The sequence below is a fragment of the Palaemon carinicauda genome, chromosome 2, assembly GCF_036898095.1.
Source record: "Palaemon carinicauda isolate YSFRI2023 chromosome 2, ASM3689809v2, whole genome shotgun sequence".
NCBI lineage: Eukaryota > Metazoa > Arthropoda > Malacostraca > Decapoda > Palaemonidae > Palaemon > Palaemon carinicauda.
Window position 1 is genome coordinate 120,224,865 of NC_090726.1, and position 13,134 is coordinate 120,237,998.

The 13,134-nt window shown below is 42.8% G+C and overlaps 1 protein-coding gene across 3 annotated transcripts in view; it reads right to left on the minus strand.

Annotated features, from left to right (window-relative positions):
- LOC137620967 (putative sodium-coupled neutral amino acid transporter 10) overlaps window positions 1-13,134 on the minus strand; it is a 287,910-nt gene that overhangs the window by 117,540 nt on the left and 157,236 nt on the right. For all 3 annotated transcript variants that reach the window (XM_068351409.1, XM_068351419.1, XM_068351414.1), the window contains exon 4: window positions 12,345-12,518. In XM_068351409.1, the coding sequence (XP_068207510.1) occupies window positions 12,345-12,518 (174 nt within the window). The remainder of the gene's footprint in view (window positions 1-12,344; window positions 12,519-13,134) is intronic.

A 13,134-nucleotide genomic window follows, 5' to 3' on the forward strand; every position in this document is an offset into this window, starting at 1 on the left:
ACCTCCCCATCCTTCCAATGATGCATCCGTGTGGATGACGACTGAGGATGGAAGAAGTTGTAGAAGTGTTGACCTCTTGAAGTTTCTGGCCTCCGACCATGGCTTGAGAAGTGATCGTAGCCGAATCGGTATTGGTCTTCTTAGATCTCTTCGAGCGTTTGATGTGTATCTTCTCCAGACTCCTGATGCATCTTTTAGCTGTGCTCTTAGCACTGGGTCTGTCACTGATGAAAACTGAAGGGAGCCCAGCACTCTCTCCTGTTGGCATCTTGAAATCCTGTCAGATTTTAGAAGTCTCTTGACAGATCCCGCTATCTCTCTCCTCTTCTTTAATGGAATGGAGAGACGATGAGACTGTAAGTCCCAATGTATGCCTAGCCATTGGAATTTCTGAGCTGGAGATAGTAGAGACTTTTTGGTGTTAATCTTGAATCCTAGATGTTCTAGGAACTGGATCACTTTCTTGGATGCTTGCATGCATTTCGACTCGGATGCTGCCCACACCAGCCAATCGTCCAGATAGGATACCACCTGGACACCTTGTAGGCGTAGTTGTTGAACGACTGCTTCTGCAAGCTTCGTGAAGATCCTTGGGGGTATGTTTAGTCCGAAGGGCATGGCTCTGAAAGCGTACTTTCTTTTTTGTAGCCTGAATCCTAGGTAGGAGGAGAGTTGGCGATTGATCGGAATGTGTCAATAGGCATCTGCCATGTCCATGGAGACAGTGTATGCCCTTTTAGGCAACAAGGCCCTTATGTGTTGAAGGGTCAGCATCTTGAACTTGTCGTTCTCGATAAACTTGTTGAGTGGCGACAAATCCAGAATGACTCTGAGTTTGTCTGAGTCCTTCTTGGGAACACAAAACAGCCTTCCTTGGAATTTGATGGACTTTGCCCTCTTTATCACCCGTTTGCTCAAGAGCTCTCGGGTATATTCTTCCAGAACGGGGTGGAGTGTTGGAAGAACTGAGGAAATGATGGTGGAGCTGTCTTCCAGCTCCAACCTAGTCCGTTCTTGATTATGCTGTGGGCCCAGGGTTCGAAGGTCCAACGGTCCCGGAAGAGTCGGAGTCTTCCTCCTACCGGAAGCATCTCATTGCTTCTGGTTTCTGGAGGACTTGTTTCCTCGACCGCGTGCTCCCCTACCGCCTCTTCCTCTCGAGGGACATCTAGAGGAATCTCTACCTGAATCCCTACCTTTAGGGCGAAAGGTGATGGTCTGCCTCTCATAGGTGGGAGTAAAGGCTGGTGACTGAGTCACCACTTGCTGGGGTACCATCTGGTAGGTGGGTTGGGGCTGTGCCACCATCTATGGCACCGCGGTTACGGGAAGTTGTTGTTGTCTAGCAGGGCGAGATGGCACCCTTGGCCTCTTGCCCCACTTCTGGAGAAGATTTCTATTCTCCGTGGCAGCCTTGTCCACATTTCTTTGACCAAATAGTTTGGAAATAGGTCTTTCCGCCAGATACTGGAAGATATCAACTTCCTGGGCTCGTGTTTGACCGCAGCCGAGGCAAACACGAACTCTCTACAAGCCCTTCTTGCCCTAACAAAGCTGTAGAAGTATTTAGTTAGGGTTGCCAAATGTGTTTTGGCCATGACAATGAACATATCCGGGGATCTCTGTTCACTAGCCATTGCCTCCATGGACACCTGGAGGGACAGAGAGGCAGCAAGCCTCTCCTTTGTATCTTGTTCCCTGCGTAGGAGAAACTCAGACAACTTGGGGAGGTTTTCGCTGAACTGACGTCCAGCGATATCAGCCTCCAACTTCCCGACTGAGAAGGTAAGTTGAATATCCTTCCAGTCTTTGTTATCCGTTGGCAAGGCTAGGGAAAGGAGCCTACACTCCTCCAGTGTAGGGCAAGGTTTCCCAGCTTCCACTGCCTCAACCACCGCCTTAAACGATTTTTCCGCAAAGGGGAAAGCTATAGTTGCTGGAGCAAGTAAAGAGGGATGTTTCTTGCTCAGGGCCGGCACCTTCGAATTGGTGAAGCCCCTGTCCTTCAAACTGCTGGCTAACAAAGCCTGAGCCTTCGTATGGTCAAGCACTATGACCTCCTTAGGCTCTGTCTCCTCCTTGGATACAGGTTCCGCCCGTAGACGAACGAAGCAGTCTGGATAGGACTCAAAGCTGGGCCAGAACTCAATGTCCTCAATAAGGGCAGCTCCCAGCTTCTCTGAAATAAAGATCTTACCGTTTGTAATTGACATGTAGTCGGCATGCCTCCATGGGTTTACCTCGGAACACGAGGGAAGATCCTTTACGTTGAGACCAACGGGTTGCTGTCAGCTGAAGAATCTCCTTCCTAAATGAAGCTTCCCTTTGTTCGCTCTTCTTGTCAAACATTTCCATCATAGCTTTGATGGCAGACAGGGTGTCGTCCGACCTTTCGGGTTGAGGAGCGGAGGACGTAAAGGGCACGGGTTCTGGGGCAGGAACCGACGAAACAGAGACTGTTTCAACTTCATGTTCTTCCGTCTCTGGAGCCAACGTTGACTCCTCATCTCAATCTTCCGCCAGAAGGTCCTTTTCGGTGTCCTCTGACACCTCTGACATCCTCTCATCATCTAGATGGATGTCCTTCATCGCATCCGAGACATCCGTGTCGACGGCTATCTGGATGCAAGGGATCTCAGGGTGAGGCTGAGGAATAACAGCATCCGCAGATGCTTTCGGAAATAAACAGGCTTTCAATACGCTCGCTAGGGAGGTAAGGCCCCATGACATTCTTTTGGAAGCCACGAACCCATTTGCACAGCTTGTCCCGAGCTGCATCCCTTGACTCCGTTGTCTTGAGATTTTCAAAAGCCTCATACACCAGGTCTTTACATACTGTACATACTGTGGGTCCCAGTATTTGAGAGGTCCCTTGGTGATGGTACAAAGGGAGTGTGTCCTACACTCCAGGTGGCTGCATAAGTCCCTGCTACGCACGTTAAAGAAGACGCTGTCGCACTTCACATGGTCCTCCTGTAAAGAAAGGAAAATAAAATGAGTATAACGTAGTCTATCTCACAAGATAAACTAATAAATATTATAATATTTTCCATTTTATTTTATTGCATATAGCTTAGGATAGGTAAGCTAGAAATGAAATGGAAAAGACACATACGTGTGTTTCCCGCCCAGCCAATTGCTGTGACCTCCCTCAATATTAATTCTAGGGTTATCCTCCTTAGGAGGCCCAATGAAAGAGTCTAGCTTATAATGATAGAGTAGTGTAAACAACACCCACTTCCAAAAGGATTAATAATGAGACTCAAAATAACTGATCATCTATCAGTATAAAGAAAAGCGAATTCCTTTCCCAATCTTATAAGGTCTCAACAATAGACTGCGCCTGGACACAGAGTATGTTGGAAAATTCAACTACTGTATACTTTTATACCATAGTTTTCTGTCTGCAGTATACTCTATACTACAGATGTACTGGCTACTGTATATACATATACCATAGTTGCTGCAGTATACTCTATACTACAGATGTACTGGCTACTGTATATACATATACCATAGTTGCTGCCGGCATGTAGCCAGCAAAGCTAGTACCTAAGGCGTAATTCAACTGGCACAATATTGATAATTTTTATGGCCGGCGGCTTGCCGGACACCAGCAGGTCACCGGCTGTCGGCACACTATCCCAGCCAGCATTCAATGTGACGGGGTAGTGGCCGGAATACCAGACTCGGCCGGCTGTCACCGGCAAAGTCAGATGTGACAGTGAATTAACGGCTGTCGGACCACAAGTCTAGCCTGCATCTTGCCGGCAAGGTTAGTGGCTGGCAGTAACCAGTTAGGTTAGTAGCTGGCGGCACTAGCCAATAGAGAGAGAGAAAGCAAGGAGTGAAGGGTGATGTAAGAGCACTGTATCACTTCCTTCCTCCGGAATGATTGTTCTAATGGAAGGGGAGAATATAGGATAATCAAGCTTCCACCCATCCACCTCCGTGCCGGTATCTGCCGGTCGTAGGATGTGAATGGCAGCCCAAGGGAGGACTGAAGAACACTCTAAAGCAAATGGGTCTCCTGCCGGCAGCTAGACCTGCCGATACAGCTATCCCGGAGCTCCATGTCCAATAGGGAAGCTATACGACTAGACCATACAGGCAGAAGCCCAAGCCGGTCCTAGAGCCTGCCGGCAATCGGCGAGATTGTAGGACAACGGCCACAGGGATGTGATGGCTAGGCCATCCCTAAAGGACAGAATGGGAAGGGGAAAGGGTCCTGTATAAGGTGTGAGAGGAGCCGGCGGCATGTCGGCCCTACCACACCTAGAGGATGCTCTGTTTCAGTATCGGCGCCATCCTACGCGGACGGAGAATACATTCCTCAGCCTAGGGTCTACCAATACAGTAAGGGGGGCCGGCAATCATCTAGCCGCCACCCTTAATCATAGAGAAACATAGTCCAAAAGCCGGCGCCATCCTAGGCAGAAAAATAATCACTATTCTTCAGCCTAGGGTCTGCGAGCACAGGACTAGTCGACTAAACCACAGGGAGAAGGGGATCACATGACCCCTTCAAGTGCAGTCTAGGGAGGCAAGGCCTCCTATGCCAACCAATAAGATCCGACAGGGGAGTACATTCACCCTATCGATCAGTTGGCGGCACACGACAAGTACTCTGAGGTTTTGACCCAAACCCAAAGCTCACCATCAGTAGCTAGGTGAAGGGGCAGAAAAACCCTAGCCTAACCTTGCCAGAATGACAATTCGAGGAAAGATCAACTAGGATTGTAGCCATAGGCTATACTCAGAGGGAAGGAGGGATTACCCTATATATGAGGGTAACCGGGGAGATTGTATGAAAGTATACTAAAACCACTAGGCTACTAGCCTAGCGACAGTGAGATAGACTACCTAACTCATCGAAGCTCTCTCGTATACTATCTTAGAAGAGGAAATTTTATATGCAATCCATAAATCTTACATGTATAAATTGCCTATTATCTTCATTTAAAATTAATAGCACCAGGAACACTTATTATATCATGCAAGAGAGTAAACTATAACGCCTAGGCTAGGAAGCCTAGCGTAAACAAGATCGGCTACCTACGCCGAAACTAATGTGAATACTATAGGCATATAATTAATTACTAGCAATGAAGACTAAATAGCTAATTATTTTTATTTAAGCTATTATACCGGGAAAGTCGTTCTGGCTAACTAAATAACTCATGCGTTACGAACGACAGCGCCGAAGGCGCTTCCGGTCTAGGCAATAGCTCTGCCAAAAAATTAGTTTAATTCAAATTAATTCTTACTTTACGGCCAGAGCTAAATTTATACAGCATAAGAATCAAATACTCAACTTTCCAGAAGCAGAAGCTGGAGATTGCATAATAAATCCTGATAAGGAGAGAGCACTGGGAAAACCACCGAGCGAAACTGCTACGGAAAAAGGAATAAAGATGGCGGACGATTATGGCGCCATCTGAGTACTCAAACAGTAATGGAGGAAGGAGAACTTTATAATGGCTCCTCTTTCATTTTGTCACTTTTCCCCCTCGAAGCGTAAACGCTATGCGGGGTGCAGATTGCTATGTGGCATGTCAAGAATATGTCCCCTGATATTATGAGATATCCTAAAAGGAAACTTTAAGGATATTCGTGCCAGGAGTTAGAATTCTAGAGACCTTAAGTTAAATTCTCTGGGAATATCACTGTAGTCAAATATACCCCAGGAAGCTACTTCAAGGAACCTTCCATCAGGACGACATGGCCTGAGCCTAAAAAGATCGATTACAAAGACCCTTATGAGAAACATTTTGGGAACGAGGCCTTGTGAGGTATCACGTGACATAGTTATATAGAGCGCGCCAAAGGGAGGCATATATATGTGAGCTGTGCAACTGAGGGATATTTCTCGTCAGCCTATATGAAGAACAACGTCAACAAAATATATGTCTCCCTTCGGCTAATGATACCTGTTCTCTGGTATGTATCTGATCTTGATAATTAACTATTGTGTTTGAATTAATATTGTAAAGTGATAATAAAACGGATTTTGAAGCAAAGCGAAAAATCTATTTTTGGGTGAGATGGCAATGTCGTCCTGACGGAAGCTTCCTATTGACAGCTTTCTAAGGGATATTTGGCTACAGTGATACTCCCAGAGAATTGACCATAGGTCTCCAGAATTCTAACTTCTGGCACGAGTATCCTTAAAATTTTTCTTAAGGATATCGGATAATATCAGGGGACATATTTCTTGATATGACACATAGCAATCTTCACCCCAAATAGAGTTTTCGCTCTGAGGGGGAAGAGTGGCGAAATTGAAGGGGAGCCATTATCAAGGTTACCCTAAGTGGATCCCCTTCCCGTACTAATACGGGATCCAATGTGGCTACACATTCCTTGTAGCAATTAAGCATGGTGCTACAGATAGAGTAGTTTCAGGTGGGGATTGATATATAATCCTTTTCCTAAAAAAGGAGGGTGGGTCCATCAGGACGACATGGCCATCTCACCCAAAAATAGATTTTTCGCTTTGCTTCAAAATCCATTTTTTGGGCTCAAGCCATGTCGTCCTGATGGAAGTTTACTAGAGAATTACTTGAAAGTACTGTATCTGTAGATATGTGTGTTGAGCAAGAGATGGTGATAAGTGCCAGCTTTATCAAAAAGAAAGATAAAAACAAGTATACATGGGTAAGAGTGGCAAATGGAAGAGTAGTAGAAAGGGCATTAATGGATTATGTGTCGATAACTAAAAGAATGTTTGGAAGATTGAAAGACGTGCACATGTTTAGGGGTATGGCTAACGGTATGTCTGATCATTTTTTGGTGGAAGGCAAATTTGTTGTAGCAAAAGAGTGGGAGAATAGAGTAGGTGGATGTAAAGGGGAGCTAGTGAGGGTTGAAGAGCTAATAAAACCTGGGGTAAAAAGTAAATATCAGGAAAGGTTGAAAATGGCATATGACGAAGTGAAAGTAAAAGAAACTGGTAATTTAGAGGAGGAGTGGAAGTTAGTAAAAGAAAATTTTGTTGGGATTGCAAGTGATGTGTGTGGCAAGAAGGTTGTTGGAGGCAGCATGAGGAAGAGCAGTAAATGGTGGAATGAAGGAGTGAAGGTAAAAGTGGAAGAGAAAAAGAAGGCTTTTGAAGAATGGCTGCAGAGTAATAGTATAGAGAAGTATGAAAAATATAGAGAGAATAATGTGGAAGTAAAGCGCAAGGTACGTGAGGCAAAGAGGGCAGCTGACCTGAGGTGGGGTCAGGGATTGGGTCATTCATATGAAGAGAATAAGAAGAAGTTTTGGAAAGAAGTGAAGAGAGTAAGGAAGGCTGGCTCAAGATTTGAAGAAACAGTGAAAGATGGAAATGGAAGGTTGTTAAAAGGAGAGGAGGCAAGGAAAAGGTGGGCAGAATATTTTGAAAGTTTACTGAATGTTGAGGATAATAGGGAGGCAGATATAATTGCTGTTGCAGGTGCTGGGGTGCCGGTGATGGGAGATGAGAATGAGAGAGAGATTACAATAGAGGAAGTGAGGAGAGCACTAGATGAAACGAGAGTAGGAAAAGCATCTGGTATGGATGGTGTGAGAGCTGAGATGTTGAAGGAAGGGGGGTGTGACTGTACTTGAATGGTTGGTGAGATTGTTTAATATGTGTTTTGTGTTGTCAATGGTACCAGTAGATTGGGTTTGTGCATGTATTGTACCACTATTTAAGGGTAAGGGAGATGTACATGAGTGTTGTAATTCAAGAGGTATTAGTTTGTTGAGTGTAGTTGGAAAAGTATATGGTAGAGTACTTATTAATAGGATTAAGGATAAAACAGAGAATGCAATCTTAGTAGTACAGGGTGGTTTTAGAAGAGGTAGGGGTTGTATGAATCAGATTTTTACAGTTAGGCAGATATGCGAGAAATATTTAGCAAAAGGTAAGGAGGTGTATGTTCCATTTATGGATCTGGAGAAAGCATATGATAGAGTTGATAGGGAAGCAATGTGGAATGTAATGAGGTTATATGGAGTTGGTGAAAGGTTGTTGCAAACAGTGAAAAGTTTCTACAAAGGTAGTACAGTAAAGCATGTGTTAGGATAGGAAATGAAGTGAGCGATTGGTTTCTGGTGAGAGTGGGGCTGAGACAGGGATGTGTGATGTCGCCGTGGTTGTTTAACTTGTATGTTGATGGAGTGGTGAGAGAGGTGGATGCTCGAGTGCTTGGACGAGGATTAAAACTGGTAGACGAGAATGACCATGAATGGGAGGTAAATCAATTGTTGTTTGCAGATGATACTGTACTGGTTGCAAACATGGAAGAGAAGCTTGGCCGATTAGTGACAGAATTTGGAAGGGTGTGTGAGAGAAGGAAGTTGAGAGTTAATGTGGGTAAGAGTAAAGTTATGAGATGTACGAGAAGGGAAGGTGGTGCAAGGTTGAATGTCATGTTGAATGGAGAATTACTTGAGGAGGTGGATCAGTTCAAGTACTTGGGGTCTGTTGTTGCAGCAAATGGTGGAGTGGAAGCAGATGTACGTCAGAGAGTGAATGAAGGTTGCAAAGTGTTGGGGGCAGTTAAGGGAGTAGTAAAAAATAGAGGGTTGGGCATGAATTTAAAGAGTTCTATATGAGAAAGTGATTGTACCAACTGTGATGTATGGATCGGAGTTGTGGGGAATAAAAGTGACGGAGAGACAGAAATTGAATGTGTTTGAGATGAAGTGTCTAAGGAGTATGGCTGGTGTATCTCGAGTAGTTAGGGTTAGGAACGAAGTGGTGAGGGTGAGAACCGGTGTAAGAAATGAGTTAGCAGCTAGAGTGGATATGAATGTGTTGAGGTGGTTTGGCCATGTTGAGAGAATGGAAAATGGCTCTGCTAAAGAAAGTGATAAATGCAAGAGTTGATGGAAGAAGTACAAGAGGAAGGCCAAGGTTTGGGTGGATGGATGGAGTGAAGAAAGCTCTGGGTGATAGGAGGACAGATGTGAGAGAGGCAAGAGAGCGTGCTAGGAATAGGAATGAATGGCGAGCAATTGTGACACAGTTTTGGTAGGCCCTGCTGCTTCCTTCGGTGCCTTAGATGACCGCGGAGGTAGCAGCAGTAGGGGATTCAGCGTTACGAAGCTTCATCTGTGGTGGATAACATGGGAGGGTGGGCTGTGGCACCCTAGCAGTACCAGCTGATCTCGGTTGAATCCCTTGTCAGGCTGGGAGGAACATAGAGAGGAGAGGTCCCCTTTTATTACTTTTTTTTTATTTTTGTTTCATTTGTTGATGTCAGGTACCCCCAAAATTGGGGGAAGTGCCTTGGTATATGTATGTATGTAGGTACAGGATCTGTGGGCTTGTATAAGTGCCTCAACCTTGGGTCAGCTTCTATATGGTCATCCAGACCACAGAAATATATGACGATACCGTGATACGTCATCACCACTCAGCATGGAGCAACGTTAGGGTTTTCTGCCCCCTGCAGGGAAATGTCGTACTCGACAGTAGAAGCAACAAGGTTTGTATTTGTATAGGAACAAATGTACATATCATTCAGATATTTTGTTCATATATATATACTGTAAGTACCCTCAAGCGTGAACTTTACTTAGGAAAATAAGTAAAAAACTCCGGTTAATTTTATTTGACTACATTTGGGGCGAATAAGACGCAATTACACATTATACATTTATTGACAAACCAACTTAAATGTAACAGAAAGTATAATAAAAATTAGCAATGGAATTATACATCCAACATATAAAAAATAAATATATTTTCTACCTGAAAGGGAAGAAAAGTCATAAGCAACTTGAAAACAGTTGAAAAATTATTAAGCTAATTTCACTGTAAATGTTGGATAATTATCAAAACTGTGTACAAGTGTACACATGGCACTGGTGTCATTGGTATAATTCTGCACCTATAAAGAACAGTCCTAGTGTCACCAGGGTGACACTTAATAAAAAGGGTTTTGCACTGCAAGGTGTCAACACCTTTTCACCCAAACTGACAGTCCCAAACAGTTCACTGTTCATCGCAGTACTAGACGACAGGTTTCACAACACTACCTGCCGCCACCACAAAATGTTTTAAGGCATGCACTCGCTTCGCATAATGTTTATAGAAGACTCTGGAGGATTTCCAACCAGTGTATGAGCGGAGTCGCTCAAAGTCCATATGCTGAAAAAAGTTCAGCGAGGAAGCAATCTTTCTCGGATCATTACCTGCGGGTGTACTATCAGGATCCGCTCTGCAAATGAAGTAGGTGAGCTTTGCCCTCAGTTGTTTTAGGGATAAGTTTGATCCTGAGGTTTCTCCTTTGAAGAGCTGTCCTCCCCTGAAGTCTGAAGTTTTTCGAAGATAGACCTTTAGACACTCTACTGGACATAGAGAGACATCTTCTTTCAGAGGGCAGATTCTCTAGGGACCCCACCTTTTGGTGGGTAGCTCGTTTTTGGCGAGAAATATAGGATCAGGAAAGAGATTCAGCTCTCCCACTTCTGTGAACTGAATATGGCCCGCGTCTCTTGATAGGGCTACTATTTCACTAACTCTAGCCCCTGAGGCTATATCAAACAGGATTATCACTTTTTGTGTTAGATCCTTTAGAGAGCAATCTTCATTGTTCAAGGTTGAAGCATAGTGTAAGACTTTGTTCAGAGACCATGAAATGGGTTTCGCAGGGGCTGCTGGTTTAAGTCTAGCGCATGCCTTCGGAATCTTGTTGAAGATTTCGTTCACCAGGCCCACCTGGATACTTATGTTTGTTCATAAAATATATGCTAACCTTGAGACCCCTTTTCTACTGTCTAATATGACTCTTCCCTGCAGGGGGCAGGAAACACTAACATTGTCTATGATTAATGGTAATGACGGATAACGGTAACGTCATTTGTCTCAATGGTCCAGATGACCATAGAAAAATTGTCCCAAGGTTAAGGCACCTATGAAAATCCACAGATACAGTACTTTCTAGTAACTCGCTGGTAAATTTCCATCAGGACAACATGGCTTGAGCCCAAAAAACGGATTTTGAGCGAAGCGAAAAATCTATTTTTGGGTGAGATAGCCATGTCGTCCTGATGGACCCACCCTCCTTTTCTATAGAAAAGGCCTTGGCAGGATCCCTCCTGAAACTACTATATCTGTAACACCATGCTCAATCTACAAGGAATAACCACCATCTTGAATATGGCGCCATCTAGATACTCAATAGTAGTATGGGAGAAAGAGTAACCTTAATAACGGCTCCCCTTCTATTTTTGCCTCTCTTCCCCCTCGAGACGAAAACGTTATTCAGGGTGAAGATCGCTATGTGTCGTATCAAGCATACGTCCGCCGATTATGCGATATCCTTAATAGAATTTTAAGGATATTCGCGCCAGGAGCTAGAATTCTGGAGACCTAAAGGTAAATTCTCTGAGAATATCACTGTAGTTCAAATATCCCTTGGAAGCTACTAATAGGAACCTTCCATCAGGACGACATGGCTATCTCACCCAAAAATAGATTTTTCGCTTCGCTAAAAATCCGTTATATATACATACATTACTGTATATATATACATATACAGTAAAGTATATATATATATATATATATATATATATATATATATATATATATATATATATATATATATATATATATCTTTACAAAAGAATCTGCTTATGAAAAGTTTTACGCTATGAAATGAGATGCAAAGATTTTCCTGACTCACAATGCAAAAAATTTTTCAAGATAAGAAAAGAGATTTGCCAGCCAGGCTGAGAATAAAATACTGTAGTCACCCATTCAAATCATGAGCTCAGTTGAAGAAAACAGGTTGTTTGCACAATAGAAAATGAATCTCTCTATAGTAAGGGTAACTGTAATAGTACAGTACATTACATATGGTACTATATATTTTGTATATGTACAGTATTGTATTGTATGTATTGTATTTTTGGGCTCGAGCCATGTCGTCCTGATGTAAGTTCCTCAAATGCAGCTTTCTACCTGGGATATTTCTGTCAGTGATATACCAGAAAATTTTACCTAAGAAGTATCAGAGGGTTCTATCCCCTGGAGCAAATATCCTGAGATGATATGTATACATCAGGGACATGTTTAAAACAAGCCACGGCCACCCTTCCCCAAATAGAGTTAACCTTGTCTTGAAGGATATGGGATAGGATTGGATAAATGGGCGAGAGGGGCATTACAACTTCTGATCCCAGAGTGCTACTGCAAACACAAACGCTGATTCATCAATCCAGTAGCAGCTATCGCATGACACAAGGCCTCACACCAAAAATAGATTATATATGCAGTACATATACATGTGTACTGTATATATGTGTATATATAAATAAATACATCTTGATCCAAAATGCATGAAACATAAACATACAAAACTTACCAATTAACAAGGTATAACGCAGTGAGGATGAATTCTCTATGCTCATAAATCGTGCAACCATGGCTGGTGCAAGATCACCCATCACAACATAAAATGATATGCATATTCCAAAGAGGAAGAGAATCATACACATCTCCACAAAGAGCTTCCCACTAACTCCAAATACATGGAATGCTGCAAATAAAAGAAAAAAATAAGTGCTACTTTTCATATGGGAAACTAAGAGAAATATTTTTATTTCAAAGAGAATATAATTCTAATTTATTTTATTCGGTTACATTGATACAACACCATTATTCATATTATGCCTTCATATGTGACAGCCTGGAGATAATTATCAACTTGAAGAACAGTATATCAGAGAATATCAATGATCAAGGTCTTTCTTAAAATAAGAAATGGAGCATTACCTTCATAGCAATTGAAAGTTTTCACTAGCTGTAAAGACTCATGTACAATACACCCTTGTTGATTAAAATTCATTAACCTTTCTTATATTTGTGTAGCTGCTCCACGTACAATACACTCTCACTTATCTTTCTTATAATATATTCGTGTCGCTGCAATCTTATTCAAAGTAAAGCTACAGTTCAAAGAGATCCCGCTGTTGGGAATATTTGATGTACAGTATAAAATATGGGGACTTAGCCTAAGTACTGGGATTCTAAGGTTATTTAATACAATGGAATACTGTAAATGGCCATTGGCATGATATAATGAGTGAAAAAAATATTCCATTAAAAGCTTTAATTAATTATTCATACTCCTTTCGAAGCTCATTCACATGTCA